This window comes from Cricetulus griseus, assembly GCF_003668045.3.
Source record: "Cricetulus griseus strain 17A/GY chromosome 1 unlocalized genomic scaffold, alternate assembly CriGri-PICRH-1.0 chr1_0, whole genome shotgun sequence".
Classification (NCBI taxonomy): Eukaryota; Metazoa; Chordata; class Mammalia; order Rodentia; family Cricetidae; genus Cricetulus; species Cricetulus griseus.
The window spans coordinates 92,015,746-92,038,856 of record NW_023276806.1 but is presented as its reverse complement, the minus strand read 5'-3'; the positions used below and the strand labels follow the sequence as shown (position 1 = coordinate 92,038,856).

Genomic DNA, 23,111 nt, shown 5'->3' with positions numbered 1-23,111 from the left:
ACACTTTTTTGTTTGTTTGTTTGTTTTTTGGTACTCTGATGATATTACTAATGCAGTCAAAACTACATAGTGATAAATAACACTGAAATAGATGGAGAAATTTCTCTTCAGAGCTGCCAAACCATGCCATTCCTAACAGACTATTACAGCTAAGACTGCCCACAGTCTTTTTTTTTTTTTAAAAAAAAAAACAACTCTTTCTGCCCATCTTTTGAATGCTGGAAACATTTCTAACCCTGTTTTCCCTAACAGCTTGGTCTTTCTCATTTTCTCTATGAAGCCCATTGTGTTCATGGACTTCCACTGGTAAACCTGCCTGCTTTCCTGGCCTCTAACTCAGGAGCCCCAACTTTTTTCCTCTTCTCTATTTCCTTTCTTCAGGTAGTTAGAGGCCACCCCCTTAACTGCTGCTGTGTTGCTTTTCCTCTCAAACCCCATAGGGTTCTCCTCAAGATTCTTTCTGAGTCTGTTTTCAGTTTCTCTTCATTTATGACACTAAATACTGGCAAAATGGGTTCTGTGTCTCCAGATGACACTAGCTGTCTTCTTAATTATCTGTCTCTATGGTCATATTGGAGGCTTACCCTTCAATAGATGAATTTTGAGGAGAGGGAAATATGTTTAATTTTATATGTGTTTTAGTAAATGTTTCTTCTTACTAAATAAGACTGGATCTGTAGAGACAAAGATAAAATCTAATTTGGCTTCAACCTCACAGAGATCTGCCTGTCTTTGCCTACTAAGTGCTGGGATTAAAGGCGTGCATCATCACCCAGGCCTTCAATTTCTTAAAGTCTAATTTTTCCTCTTCCCCTACTTCACAGCTGTACCCAAACATAGGAAATGAAGGTTTCATTCAGAAAAATATGAATAGAATAGGGGAAAAGGCTGTTTTGAAGAAAGGGAGGTGGGGAATATATTTGAAAGTGACTTGGAATGGATTTACAATGTGTCAGAAACAAAGAACACATTCTCATTCACTCTCTTCTTCCCTGTGGTACTCACAGTCTCCCTAGCACTGAAACGTCAGTGAACAAAATGAACTTCAAGTCAAACTTAGGGTTTTGTTTTTTCTTCTGCCTTTAAATTTTTAAACCGATCTTTCTGTGAGGGATGATTTCTATGAACTACATTTGATAGGTTATGATTTGTATGGTGTTTCCCTCACATTCATGCTAAAGTTCAATTACTCATTGGCAGCATTAAAATTGGAAACTTTCTATGACTGAGAAGTTCATATATGGAATCTTTGAGGTGTTAAAGATTGAATGAATCCTTCTGTTAAGAGCACTTAATCCTGGTTTCTTTCTAAGAGGGACAGAGACTAGATAAATAGGCATATAGAAACCAGTATATCCTTTTCTCTTGCTGTGTGATGGGTCTCCTGAATTCTTTTAGCTAGAAGGTCATCAATGCATGTAGTCCTTACAGAAGTAAGATACATTAAACCTTGTCACTGTATAAGACAGACAGCTTCAGCCATGGAAACTACTGTTAAACTAGAGTTGTGTCAGAAAAGAAACAGTGGTTTGACTACTAAAGAGAGAATAAGTCCCCTTAAAATGCTTTGCTCAACTTCACTGAGAAGTCTCACTATAAATATTGAGAAGGGCTTTCCATGGGTATGGAAGAGCTTCATTTAATAATGTCCTCACAACAGAGGAGCAGTAGCATTTTGCATGTAGCCTTTGGCCAGCAAGCTATCAACAACTGGAGACTGGGGGAAGGGCTTTCCTCTGGGCGCAGATCAGGAGTTGTGGGGGAATTATCTGTCCACTATGGCAGTTCTGCTCTTGACAACTGGTGATTTTGAAAAAAAAAAAAAAAAATCTTGTCTTTTCCTAGAGCTTGGGTTCTGTGTTCTGGAAAGCTGTCCGCAGTCCTTTTGATTTTAATGTTAAATATCTACTGAACTTTCCTTAGTTTTTTTTTTTTTTTTTTTTTTTGTGGCTGATCATTTTGTTCCAAGGCTATTATTTATAGACAAGCTGGAATTACAGAATGAACTTTCAGTTGCATTTTAGATCCTCATTTTCTCTACAAAGGTATCAAAGAAGACCAAAAACATCAGAGTTCCAGCATTTCTACTTCAGTCCACTGATGAGATGACTTCATTGCTTCCAAGATACTTTCATACTCCAAGGACAAGGGGACTTTGAGCACTTAGATTAGGACCACTATGGTTTGAGATGTGACAGTTTTTGTAGACTAGTGCAACAGAATATAGAGTCATTATTTGTTAAGAGAAATGACTCAATTTTTAACTTGAAAACCATCTATAAAAAGGTCTATTAAAAAGCATTCTTCTAATATGTCTAGCCATCCTTCCGTATCAAAGCAAGGTAAACCAATTCTTTCTTTCTAGTACCAATAAATGTAGTTTGTTGTGGTAACATTATTCTACTCTGGGTAATGAATTGTAATTTTAACTACATACCATCTTCCTTAGTAGCCTTTGGGTAGGAATAATATTTGATTTACCTTGCAAATCTTGGTATAGAAATTGACACATAGGGAAGGGCCCAGGACCAGCACAGGAAGATTTGGTGGACTTTGCAGAACCCCCGTTGAGGGCCCTACCCTGCCTGGGGAGTGGTGGGTGGATGGAGTGGGGGGTAGGGTGGAGGTGGGGGAGGAGGATGGGGGTGAGGGGAGGGAGAGGGAGAAGGGACTTACATGTGAAACAAGCTTGTTCCCTAACTAGAACTAATAAATAAAAAAAAAAGAAATTGACACATAGTAATAAAAATGTTTTGTCAATGAATTAAGGAACAAAAGTATGAATTGAAATACAAGACAAAATCAGCAATAAATGTGTTTTTACAACAAATATTATTGCATAACTACTGTTTATTAGAATTACTATTTTAAACCAGGTATTGGTGGCACACACCTTTAATACCAGCACTCGGGAGGCAGAGGCAGGAGGATCTCCATGATTTCAAGACCAGCCCAGTCTACAGAATGAGTTCCAGGACAGCCTCCAAAGCAATACAGAGAGACCCTGTCTAGAAAAAAACAAAACAAAACAGACAGGCTAGTCAATAAGAAACCCTAGCCATCAGCCAAGAGTTTGGGCTGGAGAGATGGCTCAGAGGTTAAGAGCACTGACTGCTCTTCCAGAGTTCCTGAGTTCGATTCCCAGCAGCCACATGGTGGCTCCCAACCATCTGTTATGAGATCTGGTGCCCTCTTCTGGTGTGCAGATACACATGGAAGCAGAATGTTGTATACATAACAAAAAATAAAATCTAAAAAAAAAAAAAAAAGAATTACTACTTTAAGTACCTTAATTTTCAATTCAAAGTAACTCAAAACTTGGTATGGTTTTGATCTGAAATGTCCCCTGAAGGCTCATACATTGTGAAAATGCTGGAACTTTGTCAAACAGCAATGGTCACCATGTGGTCCACGCCAAGGGATGATGAAGTTTCCTGTTTTGGTGGAAGCTCCACCCCAGCACCTGGCATTCACATACCCAATCTTTGGAATGTTTTGGTGGAAGCTCCACCTTAATCCCAATCTCTCTCTCTCCAAACTCTGTCCCATCCCAGAAAGCTCTCCATCAGCATTCTCCCCCGCCCCCCAGATGCCTAGGACCATTCCTACTGGCTATTGAAGACCAGACCCATAGATCTGCCACATGTGCCCTTGTGTTCTGTCCCCTGTCTTCCTGAGGGCTACCGAGGAGTGCTCTGCTTTGCATTGCCCTGCTTATTAAATCTGATTTTATAAATTTGGTTTGATTTGGCTTATTGCATCTGCAATAGAGGAACCCAGCAACTGGGGATCCAGTACTTAACATTTCCAGGCCAGTACCATCTTGATTTCTCTGTGTTTATGACTCAAGTATTTGATGTCTTCAGTAATAGGCGCTTACTTACCATCAACTTCTGGGAAGTAAACAATAGCATTGGCAATAGCATGTAATGTTAGAGCATGTATGTGACCTTAATTGGATACAACTTCAAAGAGGAAGTAACCCATTTTTGACAAACCAGGCTTTTTTATTTGTTAGCCTCTGGTGTCTAGTAGGGGCATTGTTGTGCAATTGTAATGTAACTCTAATATATATATAACACACACACACACACACACACACACACACACACACACACACACACACACACACGCTTCTCCATTTGACTTTTTGGAGAGGTCCTTAGTGTTATTTGACCCTCCTCATATTCCCTCCTTTACTCTGTACTATACTCTCCCACCTCAGTTTTACCCTTCCTGTTCTATTAAACCCTGTTAACCCTATATTGCAGTGTGCTACATCTTCCTTGCCTTGAAAGTCACTTCTTACTGCCCCTTAGTAATTTCCTGACCTCTATTTGTGTTTCAAATAAATAAAGAACATATTTGAAGTGTCAAAGCTAACATCTGCAAATGAGAGAAAACACATGATGTTTAGCTTCCTGGGCCAGGGTTACTTCACTTAGAATGATTGTGTTCATCTCTACCAATTCACCTGTGAATTTCTTCATAACTAAATAATATACCATTGTGTCAATCCACTATGGTTTTTTTTATTATCCATTCATCATTTGATGGACATCTAGGCTGTTTTTTTTCTCTTAATATTATAAATAGTGAAGCAATGAACATAAATAGGCAGTTGTAAAGGATTGGAGTCATTTGGGTGTGTACTCAAGTGTCGAATAGCTGGGTAGTGTCGTAGATCTATTTCTAGGTTTGGAGGCCCCTCCATACTCATTTCCATAGAGGCTGGACCAGTTTGCTTTCCCACCAGCAGTGTTGGTTTACTACATTTATGGAAGTATTTGCCATCATTTATTTATTTATTCTTAGCTGTTCTGACCGAGGTAAGATTTGAAATCTCGTCGGGCATTGGTGGCGCACGCCTTTAATCCCAGCACTCGGGAGGCAGAGGCAGGCGGATCTCTATGAGTTCGAGGCCAGCCTGGTCTCCAGAGCGAGTGCCAGGATAGGCTCCAAAGCTACACAGAGAAACCCTGTCTCAAAAAACCAAAAAAAAAAAAAAAAAAAAGATTTGAAATCTCAAAGTGGTTGTAAGTTGCATTTCCCTGATGTCAAAGGTGCTGAGCATTTTTTTTTAAATGTTTCTCAGATGTTTATATTTCATCTTTTGAGAACTCTAGTTCCATGTCCTACTTTTTTTCTTTTTGAGATTATAACTTAATTATAACACTTCTTACTTCCCTTTCCCCCCTCAAACTCTTCCATATAAGCTTCTCCACTCTCCTTCAAATCCAAGGTCTCTTTTTTTATCAGTTGTTTTTGTGGGCCTGTAAACATTTGTATATATATTCCTAAATATAACCTCTTGAGTCTATCTAGTGCAACTTGCATGTTTTCAGGGATGTTTGTCACTGGACAATGAATTAGTGTGCTCTTGCTTGAGTAAGGGCCGCTTCTCCGGTTTTACTCAGTTGCCTCTAGTTCTTTGTGTAGGGTTGAACCCTCCTGGGCTTTTCCATATACAGTTTGGCATGTTAAGTGGTGTCATCCTTCTTCAGCTTACATCTGACATGCCCCATATTTAATTGGGTAGTTTGTTTCTTGATTTTTAATATTTTGAGTTCTTTGTATAGTCTAGATATTGTTGATCTTAATGCCTGCACTATTAGGGACCTGTTCAGAAAGTCCTTTCTTGTTACAATGAATTCCAATTTATTCCCTGCATTTTTCCATTAAATTGTAAGTATCAAGCCTTATGTTGAGGTCCTTGAAGCATTTGGAGTTTAGTTTTGTGCAGGATGAGAAATAAGGATAGATTTTTACTTATTTTACATGCAGGTATCCAGTTAGCTCAGCACCATTTGTTGAAGATACTGCATTTTCTTTAATGTGTGTTGTCCTACTGGTAAAAAATCAGCCATCTGTAGGAGTGCAAGTTTATATGTATGTCCTCAATTAATTCTATTCCATTGATCAGCGAATTTGCTTTTATTCCACTACCACATTGATTTCATTACTATAGCTCTGTAGTATAAAGCTCTGTATATATATTTCAAGTCTGGGCTGGTGATACTTCCAGCAGCTTATTATTGTTGCTTATGGCTGTTTTGGCTAGATATTTTGTACTTTCATATGATATTTATGATTTTTTTACTCTCTATAGATAATTTTATTAAGATTTAATGGAGACTGAATTGAATCTGTAGATTTCTCTTAGTAGGACGATCATTTTCATATTTATCTTACCAATCCATGGTCATAGGAAGTCTTTCCATCTTCTATTGTTTACAGTTATACCCTTCAATATCTTGTTTCTTTTGAAAACTGTAAACCAGGTTTATCACTTCTTAGCATTATTCCAAGATATTTGGGTGGAATTGGTGGTACTATGAATGTTTTTTTTCTTTTTAATTTCTTTCTTAATATGTTTGGTAAATGGATGTTGGAGGAATACTAACTTTTGTGTATTGGTTTTGTATTCTGTTACATTGATATTTATTTGATACCATTCCCAGCTGTGGTAGTTTGAATGTAATTGACCCCCATAAACTCACAGGGAGTGGCACTATTAGGAGGTATGTCTTTGTTGGAATAGGTGTGTCCTTGTTAGAGGAAATATGTTACTTTGGGGGTGGGCTTTGAGGTTTCCTATGCTCAGGATACCACCTAATGAGTTAATTTGTCACCAACGCCAGTGCCAGCGACAAAGAACCAGACCAGGTGAGAGTCTGCGGATTAAGAAGGACACAACTTGGGTCATTCAGTAGAAGCAAATGCAGCCAGCAGTTTATATAACAAGAGGAGATGGAAAAACACCACCTGCTAGCAGAATGCATTCCCATGTCCTATCATAAACAAGGAAACCACAACCCCTGCCCACGACCAATGGAGCAAGAAGGGGATGGGGCAAGGCATAATGTTTCAAAACAAGAAAGGTTCATAACAGGATGTTGATACTAGTGGGCGAGGCCAGGAAAACAGGAAGTACCTGTGGTTATGCTGGAAAACAACTCATAGAGACCCCGTGGAGGCTGGGTCCCAACATTAATTGATTCCTGTTGCCTGCAAGATGTAGCACTCTCAGCTCCAGCAGCTTATCCCTTCATGATGATAATGGACTGAACCTCTGAAACTATAAGTGAACACCCTAATTAAGATATATATATGTATGTATGTATGTATGTATGTATGTATGTATATATGAGATTTGTGGTCTGTGGCCATGGTATCTCTTCACAGTAATAGAAAACTCTAAGACACCAGCTATAGGAGTTTTCTGATAAAGTCTTTAGAATGTTTGGTGCATAGTATTATATCATCTGCAAACAAAAATGCTTTAACAAACTCCTTTATTAGCTGTATCCCCTTCATCTTGGCTTCCCTATTGCTCTAGCTAGGACTTTAAGTATCATGTTGAACAAGAGTAGGTAGAGTAGACATCTTTGTATCTTTCCCTAGTTTAGTGGAAATGCTTTCTTTTTCTCTCTTTAGGATGATGGTGACAATGGGCTTGCTATATATTTCCTTTATTATGTTAAGATATGTTCCTTGTATCCCCATTATCTCCAAAACTTTTTTTTTTTTATCATGAATGGATGTTGGATATTGTCAAAAGTTTCTTATACATCTAATGAGATGATCATGTGGTTTCTGCCCTTTAGTATATGTACATAGTTGATATGTTTATTGATTTATATATGTTGAGCCATTCCTGTATCTCTGGGATAAAGTCTACTTCATCATGTTGCATAAGATTTTTAATGTGTTCTTAAATTCAGTTCACAAGAATTTCATTGATAAGTTTTTCTCTATGTTTATCAAATATATTGACCTATAATTTATCTTTTATGTTGGTTTTGGTATTAGGGTAGTTTGTTCCTTTTATAGTTTGTGGAATTGTTTGAAGAATCTTGGTCTTAATTTTTCTTTGAAGGTCTGAGAATTCTGCACTGAATACATCTGACTTAATTTTTATTTTTTTAACTGTGACATTTTAAATTATTGCTTTTATTTCCCTGGATGTTATGAAATCTATTAAAATTATTTACTTAATTAAATTTAATTATGGTAGGTCATATATAATTAGAATGTCACCATTTTCTTTTAGTTTTTATTTTTAATATTTAAAATTCTCTGAATATGTACATTGCCTACTATAATATCTCCTCAATTTTAATATCTAATTTTATTATTTTACTCCTCTAATTCATTTGATTAGTTTGGGTAATGACATGTCAATCATCTTTTGAAGGAACCAAATCTTGCATTCATATATCCTTTGTATTTTTAAATTTTCTATCTCATTGGTTTTAGCCCTGACTTTGCTTAACTTTTCCTGTCTAATTTTTGGGGTGCTGATTTTTCTTGTTTTTCTAAGGCTTTCAGGGACATCATGAATTATTAATTAAATGTCTATCAATTTTTACATAGGCACGCAGTGCTGTAAACTTTCCTTTTATGAATCCTTCATTATGTACCACATATATTAGTATACTGTGTTTTCATTTTCATTCAATTCTAGACATTTAAAAATTTCCTTCTCGATTTCTTCCTTACTTAATTTTGCTGTTTATATCTACCTTTATTCCATGGTGGTCAGAAAGAATGCAGAATGTGATTTCAATTGTTTTGTGTCCTAATATATGGCATATTTTGGAGAATATCCCATGAGATTCAAGGGACTTGTGACCACTAGTCACATCTATACAGAAAATACTAGAAGGAGTATTTAGGTCTAAAGAGAAAGTTAAGCATGCTGAAAATGTACAAGATCAAGTAAGCAGTTCTGGAACACTGAATCAATCTAACAGAGCACCAGAAAAGCAATAAAAATGGTAGGAACTAATACATATTATCCAACAATAACTCCTAATATTAATGGTCTCGTATCTCAAAAAAAGAGATATGGGTTATCAAATTAGTTCAGAAAACAAGATCAATTTTTTCTGCCTGTGTCCTTCTGTTCTGTTGCCTGCCTTCCTAAGGGCCACTGGGGGTGCTCTGTTTTGTACATCCCTGTTAATTAAATCTGGGTTTATTAATTTGGTTTGATTTGACTTATTGCTATGACAGCAGAGGAATTCAGCAACAGTGGATCTAATACTTAACAGTAGCTTCTAACTTCCTTATTCTTCCCTGAAAAACTGCTATTCTGATGGACCTGACTTTGTATATGACTTGATTTTTCTTCCTTAACATTTCAAATTTGTTCCATAAATATGGTAATTTGACTAGTACACAATGAGGAATGTTTCTTCTTTGAGCTGTCTACTTGGTGTTCTATGCCTTCATAGGTGCATCTTTTCTTAAACTGGGGAAGTTCTGTTCTATGATTTTGTTGAAATATTTTCTTTGCATTTGACCTAGGTCTGTCCTTCTGTATCTATTATTTACAGGTCTAGTCCTTTTTTGTGGTGTCCTAGAGTTCGTGCATTTTTTTTTCAGATATGATGTTTTATTCATCTGAGTGATCTAGTTCCTCTATTTTGTCTTTGGGACCTGAAATTCATTCTTTCACCTGATCCAGTCTACTAGGAAAGTTTTCCTCTATCTTCTTTTCTTTGCATTCATTAATTTTTCATTTAAAATTTTATTTTATATTGGCTTTTCTTCAGAGATTCTATCTCTTTATTAAATTATTTTTTCATTATCTTAAATTGTTTTCATTATTTCATTAAACCATGCTTTCATGGTCTTCATTCCAGCATTTATTCATATCCTTTTGAGTTCTTTGATTCTGCCTATTATTATTTTCAAATTATAGTCTTGAATATCATCTGAGTTGAATTTTTGGTGAGCATTACTATGGGGGCACTAATTTTTGGCAGTGACTTATGATTTTGGCTATTTGTGGTTTTGCAATGGTACCTAGGTATCTGAGATTGATTTGTTGGTAATTTCTTAGTATGGAAATCTTGTCTCATTTTCATTGAGTGTGTATTTAAATTTTTGTTCCCTGTTATCCCAATTTGTCAGGTGATTGACCAGTTGTATAGTGATTAGGTTTCAGTCTTTAGGCAGTTCTATGTTGATGTTTAATTGGGGTATCAGAAGTAGTCCTGGCTCATCTTAAGCTAAGTGAGGTTTGTAAGTCCTTTGGCAGAGTTTAGAAGAGGCTCATATCCAGTCTTCAGGAGGTTCTCAGATCTTTTCCTCATGCAACTGCTGCTGATGAAGTTGGCAGTTTAAGTCTAGTATCTCTATCTGAAGGTAGGTATAGGAAGTGGGGTCAGAAGGAAGACATGGGCTATATAGTCCAAAGGTAAGTAAGTATCAGGATTGAGCATAGTTTCAGTGTGGGTCTAGTGTCTAGAGAAGAGGCCATGTATATAAAGTGAGGATCGTGGTCTAGTCAGAGCAATCATTATTATCATTTGCAAATTATTTGTAGTACCTTGGAAGAAATTTCTCTTAGGGCAGGAAATAACTAAAAAATTAGTGTCTTTAAACACGTGTTAAATGTTGGCTTTGCTTTTTTTATGTCTATTTTCTTGTCCAAAAAGTAGTTTAGTATAAATGATATTGTTTCGAAATCTTTACAATTAATTAAAAATAAAGAGTTGGAGCTCTTTTGAAGATTGTATATGACATTTGGTTTAGAGTGTAAGGTGTGAAACTGGTTAGTTTTCTTCTTAATGTGGGGAGAATGTTACTGTTAGAGCACCTAGGTGCTTTAGACCCTAAGCAGAGACAGACCCTCAAGGAGAGCGGAAATGATTTCATCACTCTACCACACAAGGTCTTAGTAGCTTGACTATGGCCATAAATTCTCCTGTGCCATTCCATCTTTGTGATTCCTTCACACAATCTAAGTCATAATGCCATGTAGCACAGGTTATACATTAACTGAGCCTGGTGCCACAAGGATAATCCTCCCCCCCCACACATCCCTTCACTTGTAATTCTTTAGAAATGGAAACCAGACATCCGCAGGATGGCAGGCCTAACACTCACTGCTCTTAGACCCTCACTTAGGCAGCATAATTAAAGACCTTTTTATGCCAGAGGTTTTTCCTGTCTTTACTCAGGCTTGCTGAATCTTATAAGCTTATAAGCTTCAGAAGTGGCTTTTGTAGATCCTTTTCATACTCAAGGCTCACACCAATATCCACCAAGAATACATCAGTGCCCTCTATTGCTTCTAAATGAAATTACAGGTCTGAATCACAGGTATGGCAGGTATGTTGCATTTCATAACCCACCTAAGGAAAAAAATGAGGAAGGCTTTTCTCTAAGTAGCACATTATGGCAAGATCCAGGAAATAACCTGACACATTAATGAGAACTTGGTAAAAGCCTTTGTGATCTGTAAATCTAGTATATTAAGTCCTTCTTAAATATACTAACTTAAATCCTAACTCTGAGGTAGGTGACTATATTTTCATACTGATTTTTTTCCCCAGCCTTCCTCAGATACCAAGAGAAAAAAGCTCCTTGAACTGGGTGATGAAGTTCACCTCACTAAAAATTTAATTAGAAGTCTTCAAAGTCTTTAACAATGGTAGAGCAAGAAAATATATGAAAGTAGTTTCTTGATATCAGCTGAGAAACAACTAATCACTATGGCCACCCAGGACAACCAGAGACAATCTTTCCTCTCACATCAGACCACCAACAGGACCTTCAACTGTAGCCAATATGGACACAGGGCCAGCACATTTCCTAACCCATGAATTCCACTGAGAACATGTCCAGTGTATAATATGAGGGAGCATTGAAAGAGTTTTTCTCAAGTTCTTTAGCAGAGGCCAACCATTCCAATATGTAACTCTGAAACAGGATTGCTAATTCATGACCTCCTGAGACTGGACTCTAAATAACAGTTCAGATTGCCCCACTGCCAGTGTAACACCATATTTGATAGTAAGCCATTTCATTATTTTATACTTGGTGGCTATGCATTGACCTTAACTGAACATTCAGAACAAACAATCCCATCTTCCATCTCTATTATGGGGGATGAAGGCATTGCTTTCAAACCCCAGAAAACATAGCCACTTTTCTGTGATCTAGACATACTAACCTTCATTCATTGCTTCTTGGTTATCCCTTCCTATTCTACTCCATTTCTGGGATGAGATGCCATTTTTTTCTAAACTCCACATCACAACATCGATGTACCAGCCACAATCCATGTATGTGCTCCTTCTTTCCATGATTACCCCATTTCTTCTTTCATCAAATCACCTACCTATCAGAACAGGCCATTTTCCTCTTTGGCACCTCAGCCTACTTCTGTCTTCCTATCAATGGGTCTGGGACTTGTACCTTAGCATACTTATCCTCAAATGTAGATTTGGCCCCTCTTTTGTAGAATTAAGTATAGTAGAAGGTATTATCACAGGGATATGGGCTCTAGCCATATCAGTGACATATATATTCTTTGTCTTGAAACATACAAGAAAGCTTTGATGAAATCTCTCAAAGCTGTCAGAATTCAAGACCAGGTGGACTCCTTGGCAGTGGTTACACTTCAAAATAGGAGAGGCCAAGATCACCAGAGAGGAGAAGAAAACAACAAACAAACAAACAACACTAACAATAAAAAACAAAGGACCTGGCATCTTCAGGGGTGGGGGATGGTCTGGTCAGAGACACAACCTAATATTTTATCCGACTGTGTTTCAAAATTCCAACAGAGGGCGCTAAAATTGTGGGCTTTTTAAATGGTTTCAAACTTATCCTGAACCCACAAGCCCTTAGTAACTACTTTCTTTTATACATAATGACTGCCCAGTTCAAGCTTACCAATTTCCCAGGGCCCAAGTTTGCCTCCACAATTCTTGTCTTTTCAAGTTTCCTTTGGTATCCCAGTAATTTAGTAACATTTCTTTAATAAACAAATATTTCTTGAATTTCTAAGTTTGGCATTTTATCATACATTGCAAAATTGAAATGTGATTTCTAATTCAATAAATTGATAGGTAATGTTGATTTCTGTGTGCTTATTTTGTGTTCTAACACCTTGTTTGGTTCTGTGTTCTTCAAAGGGTTGCTTCACTTACTTCACTGAAATGAAGGCTCATGAGAGCAGAGGTCCAGTCTCCTACACCAGACTTTCCTGTGTGGTGTAGGGGAAGCTGTAGCCAGCCCCTAAGAAGGCGTGGCTACAGCTTCCCCTACAGTGTGGGATATGTTCCTCTGTTTCTAGAGGTAGTTCTATCTAGCTAACCTGCCTTTTCTTGGATTATCTAGAGTAAAGAGGGTTTTTGTCTTTGTTTTGGCTGTGCCCCATGATTTTGGGAGTTACAGGTATTTCATGCTCAAACTCTTGGTGAGATTAAAAAGAAACAGACCTGTAGCAGCAGACCGCTGTGCTGTGCTTTTAAGTTTTGAGTCCCTTAGCTGGTATACAGCTTCGCTTCAGCTTTCATATTATCCACGTGCATCATTTATTAATTTCATTTGTGTTTGATGGGAAAATAGAGTAAATCATAACTGCTCCCTCTTTCCTGGATGCAAAATTTTATTTTTTTACTTTTTGGTCAGTTTGAAACACTTTGGTCTGGTTTGCTCATTGTCAGATCTACACCCATAGACTCTGATCTTGTTTTAAGGCAAGTTGGAAATTCTTTTCTTTAAATAAGAGAGTAGCACTATTCATATTTATTGAAATGGCTAGTATGTTTCAGTTATATTATTTTATGACTATTTTACATTTTCTGTGTGCTTCTCTATAAGATACATGTTTAACATATTTATTATTTTACCTAAAAGGGTTCAGTGTTTTTCTACCTGTTGTCTTTGTATTTATGCCTTTATTCACCATCCTTTTTCTTATTAGTTTAGACTATTTCTACTTAGTGTACATAAATGCTTACCTGTTTCCTATACAATCAAAAACATTACCTACTTTCTTCTTTTCTTAGTGTCTTGCTATTTTCTCAGTTGCTTAATTCCTACTTTGTGACAGCATGTGATATTTAGACCTACTCTTCCAAGTTTATCAGCATATATATATGTTATATATATAAAATGTATATGTTAATACATTTTAAAATGCTCATCTTCAATTGTTTTCTTTTTTTTGCTGAAGGTTTCCAGTCATTAATTGATTAGTTGAAGTTTGCTTTGTCACATTTTTTAAAAAGGGCCACCAACCTTTCTCTGGGTCACCCCATCCACTTGTTCTGAAGATTATAGATTCACCAGCCTCCATAACTGTACAAAGGAATTACTTAAAGTTAATTGATGTATTGATCAACTAACATCTCTGCCCATCTCCTGTCTCCCAGGAGAAACCTAATATAGATTTTTCAAGGAATGGGATTAAGGAATGGTCATATCTCTCTCTACACTTTTCTTCTGCCATAGAAATTTCATGGGCGACATACTCCACCAGGAATTGATAGTTAAGAGAAATCTTAATTTTTTTCCTTTTTTTAAAAAAAACTTAAATTAGAAACAAGCTTGCTTTACATGTCAATCCCAGTTCCCTCTCCCCTACTCCCCTGCCCCCTAGCAACCCCTTATCCCACCCCCTTTCTACTTTCCAGAGAGAATGAGCCCTTCCATGGGGGAATCTTCAAGTCTGTCACATCATTTGGAGCAGGGTCTAGGCCCTCCCCCATGTGTCTAGACTGAGAGTGTATCCCTCTATGGGGAATGGGCTCCCAAAGTATATTCATATACTAGGGATAAATACTGATCCACTGCCAGAGGGTCCATGGATTGCCCAGGCCTCCTAACTGACACCCACATTCAGGGGGTCTGGGTCAGTCCTATGCTGGTTTTTCAATTATCAGTCTGGGGTCCATGAGCTCCCCCTTGTTAAGGTCAGCCTTTTGTGTGGGTTTCCCCAGCCTGATCTTGACCCCTTTGCTCATCACTCCTCCCTCTCTGCAACTGGATTCCAGGAGTTCAGCTCAGTGTTTAGCTGTGGGTATCTGCCTCTGCTTCCATCAACTACTGGCTGAAGGCTCTACGATGGCATATAAGCTAGTCATCAATCTTATTATAGGAGAAGGGATTTAAGGTATCATCTCCACTATTGGTTAGATTCCTAGATGGGTCATCCTTGTAGATCTCTGAACATTTCCCTAGTGCCAGATTTCTCTTTAATCCTATAATGGCTCCCTCTATTATGGTATCTCTTTTCTTGCTCTTCTCTGTTCTTGCCCAGGCTCAATCTTCCTGCTCCCTCATGTCCTCCTCTTCTCCCCATCTCTTTCTCCTAACTCTCTCTCCCCTCTCCCCCATGCTCACAATTTGCTCAGGAGATCTTGTCTCTTTCCCCTCTGGGGGACCATGTTTCCTAGCTTCTCTGGTGGTGTGGATTGTAGGCTGGCAATCTTTTGCACTATGTCTAAAATCCATATATGAATGAGTCATACCATGTTTGTATTTTTGTGACTGAGTTACATCACTCAGAATGGCTTCTTCTAGTTCCATCCATTTGCCTTCGAATTTCAAGATAACGTTTTTTTTCCCCGATGAGTAGTACTCCATTGTGTAAATGTGTGTGTGCCAGCTCCTGTGCATGCAAACGGGATTTATTGGAATGATTCACAGGCTTCAGTCCAATAATTAAACAATGGCTAGCTGGAACAGAAAGTCCAAGCATCTAATAGTTGCTCGGTCTCACAAGGGTGGATATCTCAGCTGGACTTTAGCATATGCTGTAATCCCAAAGAAGTAGACTTCAATGCCAATCAAGGAATGGATGTGCTAGAAAATCAAAAGCAAGCAGGCAGAGAGCAAAAGCTTACTTCTTCCATGTCCCTATATAGGCTTCCAGCAGGAGGTGGGACCCAGATTAAAGGTGTGTTTTTCTGCCTCAAGATCCTGAAGAAATGTATGTGTCATCCTACCTCAAAGATCCAGAATAGAAGTGGATTTGCCCACTTCAAACCAAGTAGACAATCTCTCACAGGTGTGCCATCACTTCTGTATGGCAGTTCATTCTTGATGTACTCAGGTTGACAACCAAGAATAGCTCTCACACTAATCTTCTAGTATTTTATTTGTATGTTCTTGTTTTGTCAAAGCTACAGAAGTGTGATAAGCAAGTTCATTAATAAAATAGGGAGTTTGCACTTGTTGAGTAGAGATCCTTTCAGATTCTGACTGAATCTAAAGTACTGTTTAAAAAAAAGAAAAAGGGTTGGCTGGTTGTCTATGAACTCGTTCTATGAAAATATGAGTGGAACATCCAGGAAAGACATTAGACCAAGCTACAGAGAAAACAAAGTAACAGCTTTAATTTTAAAAAAGTACTCTTTGGTATGGGAATATAATCTTAAACTAGGAATCTTCTGATCAGGCTCGGATACGGAGCTTTATGGGGTCTCTGGGTCCTCCCTTTTCCCCTTTTGGTTATATTTAAACTTCCAATTCATCTCCCATTTTTTCCTCCAAAATGTATTCTCCAACCATAGTGTCACTGGGGGGAACCCACATTCATTTCCCATGTCTACTGATGACCTTCTAACCCTCCCTCAATTTGTGATTAATAGTTAATGAAGACAAGCAATTTTTGTCTAGTCTGATTTGGCATAAGATGACCAATATCCTTTCTCTTTTACAAATGAAATAAGCAGAGTGGTGTTACTTAAGATGTTGTATAGCATCACAAACGACAGCAAAGAACCTTTTTAGTCAACCTTTCCTGATGTTCTTGCATCAGCTTCGTGTCTGGATGTCAGGGAAGGCACTCATGTGCTGAAGTCTGACAGATTAGTGAGAAGCTCAAGGTTGAAATGAACGAAAAGGTTCAAGCTGCAGAAAAGTGTTAGTGAAATGTGTTTGGAAATGAGGGTCAGATTGCCAACTAAATCCATGAGACACACTTCCATTTCACAAGTGTATTTGGCATTAAGGAAAAGCACAAACAGGTCAACCAACCATACCCAAGCAGCAGAACCACCAGGACATCAGGAAATTGCACATTGATTTCAATGCTCCCCAGCAGAAATGTGGGTATTTATGAGTTGATTTGCGCTGACAGAAGCATGGGTCCCCTCATCACAGAGAAGCAAACAGGTCTGGGCATCACCAACTCAGTTAACTCCCCCGATCTGCAGCCTCTGTGTGCACAATGATTTACTACAGAAATTTAAAAGAATACTGTAAATAACTCTGCCTGTACTCCTCAGTTGGCTAGCACCATCATGAATCAAGAGACAACATTGTCTATCAATGAATACAAAAGAATTCATTTGTGGTTTTTTTATTTACTCTTTTGAAATATTTTTTTTTAGACAGCATGCTACTGTATAGAAATGAGTTGACTAGAATTAGCTACATAGGCCAGCCTGGCCTTGAACTTATAGAGATCTGCATGCCTTATTGCCTCTAGAGTGCTGGAGAGTAATGTGCCAACCCACCCAGTCCTCATGATTCTATTCACATTACAACCTTGAATCTCATCACATTTTTTGCATTATCCTTCCATTTTTGAACACTCAGAGTATGCATTTCCTGACAAATAATAATGAATGGGAATAATGAAGTGAATGTCCTGTTTTAGCAATATTTTTGATGTTGAAAAGATGAAGTGATTTTCTCAAATATACACTGCAATCTTTATTCAAATTGAAATGTAGCTTTATTCAAAGCCAGATCATTTTGTTTTCATTCGTCATACAACAGTTCAAAACATAACTTTCAAGTTACTTTACTGACTGCCTAGCTACATGTACCATTGATTTATAGATTTTCCTCTAACCAGCTAATATACTTATCTCTTATTCTTAATCCTAGATGTAAAAAAAATGGAGCTCTGGTAAATGACATGGCTCCATGGATTCCTTCCTCTATGTGGTCATGAGTAACTCGAACCCCAGCATTTCTAAGCCGTGTGACATAAATGAGACCATCGTCTCTTATGAAATCATGTTCACAAGTGAGGATGTAGGTCAGTGGCAAACTCTGTAACTGGGAGTCATTGACTAGCAAAGGGGACAGCCTGCTATCCACAAGTTCTGGATAGGAAGCATTCAATTTTCCAAGAATGGGCTCAGTGTAAACATGGTTCTTTTTGTATTTCTCAGGAAGAAAGTCACTCCAGTTAACAAACTTGAACAGATGTCTTGATCCTTCAGGCATGTGTTCATTTCTCAGTGCAGCCTGGAGTAGTGCTGTGTCTTCAGACACATATAGGGCTACCAACTTGATTGCCATCTTCCTGAACAGAATTGGACCGTGTTCATACTCTCGATGAGATGGCAGGTAGCTGTTAATTATTTGTAGGAGAGGGTATATCAAGACTTGTGCCTTAATTCTGTCTTTGAATTCTGGATCATTCTGTAACTAGAAATAATGAATAGTAATGAGTCAATAGCTTTCAAACAAAAGGATTGGTAGCTACACTTTAGTACCCCATGTTAAAATACATTTATTAAGCTGATACATTATTGGTGATTTTTCCCCTAAAATTTATCCATTAATTTAGAGACATGAGATGTGGCATCCCGCTTTCATCTGTGCAGACACATGCATATTCTGTTGCTCACACATTTATTCACATGTGACAAACAAACAGGAAGATGATCAGGGATATCAGAAACATCCTAGTAAAGATTATAGAATAAATATGATGTTTTTTGTGTGTTTCTTTTAAGAAATTTAGCTTTTAGCCAGGTGGTGGTGGTGCATGCCTTTAATCCCAACACTTGGGAGGCAGTGGCAGACAGATCTCTGAGTTTGAGGAAAGACTGATTTACAAAGTTCCAGGACAGCCAGGACTTTACAGAGAAATCCTGTCTTGAACCCCACCCCCATCCCCAATAAGGAAATTGAGCTTTTGTTGTTTGTAATGAAATCATGTTGTACATTTTAGGTTGTTTTGGACAATACTGTCCCTCTGTCTCAGTCTCCCAAGTGTTCTACAAATGAATGTATTATTTTGTCTAGTTTCCCTAAAATAATTTTTGACCAAAGTAATAGAATGAGCCCAAACTACCAATATAGTGGAATAAAAATGCTCAAACCCACATATAAAATCTGTTGGAACTTGGCATGCTAAAGGAAACACATTAATATTTATCTAAGTAGTGTGGCATGCTAGAAGTGATAGAAGATACAGGAATTATTTATCAAAACCAGAAGAGCAGAAACGGATGTGGGATGTTGCACGTATAGCCGCTCTTTCTTATCTGAAATAAGAGGAATGTGTGCAATCTGCAGTAGTGAGCCTAGTCTTCACCTGTGAGCATGAGTACTTAAACAGCACCATCCTCTACAGCAGCTGTGTACCACTGACTGAATCTACTGTTGCTCTTTGGGTATTCCAAGGTATGCAAAGTGTTCTCAAACTCATGACCTCATAAACGCAAAGGAAATGAAAGAAATTCTTGAAATCTCATTAGCTCATCACATGGTTAACCATCTGACTAGCTCCAAACTGGAGGACAGTAGAAAAGCAGTATTACAGTTCAGGAAGAAATGAAGAAATAAAAATTTCCCTAAGAGAATCTTTCTAGGAAGGAGTCTTGTTCCTTCTAAGTGGCTTTGGAATCGGAATTTTCTAGATAAAATGCCACCTCTCAGAGAGCAGAGAAAAATTCTGCCATGAGCACAGTTTGAAAACTGAGGCAGAGTTGTGATAACTCTTTCATGAGTAGCAGGAGTGCTGCTCCCAAGTAAATTAGCACCCATGCTTGAAGAACACCAAGGTTATAGTGTAGTTTTGTCTTAATTTTGTACTGAAATACAAAATAAAATAAAAGAGAAATGAGGCAGCTCTGTCAGTAAAGTATTTGTTGATACAAGTTTGAAGGCCTGAGTACAGATGGTCAGAACCAAGAATGCTGGGGATAGCAGCATAGACCTGTTTACTCGGCACTGCGTAGATAAGGATGGACACAAGGGGGTCCTTGAAGTTAACCAGACAGCTGATGTAGCTGACTCAGTGACCCCAGGTCCAGTAAGAGATCCCATTTCAAAAATAATACAGAAAAATAGAGGAAGACACCCAGTGTCAACCTCTGACTTCTACATGCATGAGCATTCATACACACAAGTACTTGCAAATACACACGCTTTTGTGATGTGTATACTCACATGAACACATACACAAAAACACACAGACATTAAACGAAAACCATCACATTTAAGTTGGAGAAAAGGAGAGAACGATAGTTCTTTAGGCAGTAGTTGAAAACTCCACATGCTTTAAATTTAGAGAAGCTGGAATAAATGCTGTGATACACTGCCCATGGAGGGGAGTGTCTGGAAAGAAAAACTGTACAGCTGTAAGGCTGACTCCTGTCTACTCAAATAGAGAAAAAATTAGGATCTTGTAAAGATGGCTGTAATAAATACAGTTTCTTAAATTGTTTGATTCAGTTCTCGATTTTTCTTGCATACACTTTTAAGAGAATTTCAGTAGCCACTCCAGTGCAATATATAGGCAGGTTGGGCAACAGTCAAGCAAAGGTTACATATGGCTCCCAGTGGGGGTGGTGAAACATGGGGCACAGAGAGCATTAGGAGCACTATGGGCCCTAGCATCCCAGCACAACAGAGAATAATCACCAAGGGAGCTTTGTAGTGGTTTCTCTTTTCAGTCCTCTAGCACATGCTTCTAATTCCCTAAAATTCTTTGCTGGTGTGTCAGTTTTATAACCTTAGTTTTTGCAAGAGAAAGACAGAGACAAACAGACAGGCGTGCACATGTGTGTGTGTGTCTGCGTGCACACACGCACGTGTGCATGTATACACACACACACATACATACACTCACACAGAGGAAGAGAGAGAGAGGGTGGGGAGGCAGTCAGGCAAACAGAGACAGTGGAGGCAAATGGGCTTTTGTGCATGTGGAGGTCAGAAGACATCTTGCAGGAATTATTCTCTCCCTCCAACATGCTGAACTCTATGATGGAACTCAGATCATTAGGGTTGGTAGCCAGCATCTTTACGCAGCAAATCGACTTTTCAGCGAATCTGGGTAATTCATTTTGTCACAGATATTTCAATCCTAATATTCCTAAGCCTTCCGTGTGATGCTTGCTTATCTAGCATACAGTGCTCTTACCTATGTTATTTCAAGTCATTAGCCAAATTTAATTTTCAAAAATTAGCTGAAGGATTAAAATATACCAAATTAAGTGTTCTATACTAGCCAGACCCCAGTCTAGCAACAAATATTCCATGTACTTGAGCATGTATTAATTAATTTCCATATAATCATGCACACTTGTGTTTGCACGTGTTGACATTTAATCAAGAGAAGCATTTCCTAAACTCACAGAGCAACTTACCCCGATTTCAACGATCATTTCCCACCTTACGTTAAAAGCTGTATACATTTTGCCTAAAAGCTTTTTCAATTAAGTGGAAAGTGGTCTGACTTTACCACTTTAGGTTTTTTTTTTTTTATTTCTTTACTCCTGACACTTTCTGAGCCATCAGAAACGTGCCTATTTATTCATACATCTTTATTGAACTAACCCATTTATTATCCCGTCATCTTTCTAAATGATTTAGTGGGACCTTGTGAACTTCAGGATTCATATGAAGACATCACAGCACTGCTCCCTACTGAAGTGACACATTTTAAATCTCTAATTATTTATGTTAGTTTTGTTTTGTCCCTCACAGTATAGGATAGGGTCAGTGGTTTTTTTTTTTGTTTTTTTTTTGTTTTTCCCTGATGGTATATTAGAGAATAATGTGGTGTGCTGCAACTGCCTGAAAATAATGACTTTTAGGATTTGGTTAATTTCATTCCCACCATGTGTGTCCCAGAAGTTGAACTCAGGCCTTTCAGCTTGGCAGCAGGTGTCTTTACCTTCTGAGATGTTGCATCAGGCTGTCATATTTCTTTAAAACATGAGAACACACATCTTTTGTAGTCTAGTCCATTTATATTTTGTTTTTCTATTAGAAAAACCAAGGACTGCTTTAGAAGTTTCTTTTAAAATATTCTGCTGTTCTGAGAGCCTGTTCATGCACTGATTACTTCACCAAACAGAACATTAAAGTGATTTGAGAAAAATGAGTATTTTATGGGCATATATGAGATGAAATTTCATAATGTTTGAATAATCAAAGGAATACATGTCTTAAAATGAATTAACTAGTGTTGAAAATGGAAACATATATTATTGATTGAAGTAAATTTCAAATGAAATAGAAGTGTTCAGTAAAACTCAATAAATGCAAACTGAGACTTCATCTACTTTTTAAGAAGAAGCCAATCTATGTAATAGAAATGATGCAAAAATATTCATTTTGTTCTACAAAAACATTTGGGTGAATATAAGCAATGTGTTGGATTAGGATTGCTTTTCAAAATTTTGCCCATTAGACAAGGCTTATTTAGCTTGCCTCAGCAAGGATATTTATGGGGTGACTTAATTTTATTACAGTAGGAATTTTTCTATACAAGTGTGATATGTTGTCCAATGTTATCTATCACAATCTACATGTTTATCACATTGCTATGGTTACTAGGTAATATCAACTTGCCTAGATTTAGAATCCATATAAGGGATTGAAGCACATCTCTTGGAGCATCTATGAGAGTGTTTTAGGGGAATTTAACTAAGGGATAAAGATTCACCCTGAACGTGGAGGTACCATCTCAAGTTGAAGATTTCAGGGGAACAAAAGAATTAATCAGAAATGAAGCATTGTAGTTGGAGTTTCTTGTCTCACCAGGTTTGATCTCTTCGGCCCCCAATGAACACACAGAGATGCTATATTAATTATTAAGCTGTTGGATGATGACTAGGCTTCTTATTGGCTAGCTCTGCCATAATTATTAAACCATAACTAGTAATATCTGCATTTCTACATGGCATTATCTTACTAGAGAATGCCTGGCACATCATATCCATTTGGTCTCTACATGGTGTCTCCTGAAGTCTCTCTGCCTACTTTTCCCAGAATTCTCCTTGTCTCCTAGACCCTCCTATCTTCTTGCCTCTATTGGCCAAACAGTAAGAGAAACATACAGAAGGAAGTGTCCCCCATCAAAGTATCTCTTTCTGAATTCTAGACGAGAGATAAGAGCAAACAGTCTTACCACTAGCATTACCACAGCCAAAAGTAACTCCCACTGCTATGGTGTCACTGCCATGACCCACTGAATATCTCAAACCAGGAGCTGTTATATCCTCTCTTTCCTTAAATTGCTTCTTGTCAGATATTTAGTCTCAGAGAAAAAAAGTAAACACTCATAAATGATAGTGATACAAAAATATTCATAATTTTAATAG

The 23,111-nt window shown here is 37.7% G+C and overlaps 1 protein-coding gene across 1 annotated transcript in view; it reads right to left on the bottom strand.

Moving 5' to 3' along the window:
• Positions 1-17,592: 17,592 nt before the first annotated feature.
• LOC100771104 (arylacetamide deacetylase-like 2) overlaps positions 17,593-23,111 on the bottom strand; it is a 41,947-nt gene continuing 36,428 nt past the window's right edge. Inside the window, exon 5 of the mRNA XM_027391617.1 lies at positions 17,593-18,195. Coding sequence (XP_027247418.1) covers positions 17,593-18,195 — 603 coding nt within the window. The remainder of the gene's footprint in view (positions 18,196-23,111) is intronic.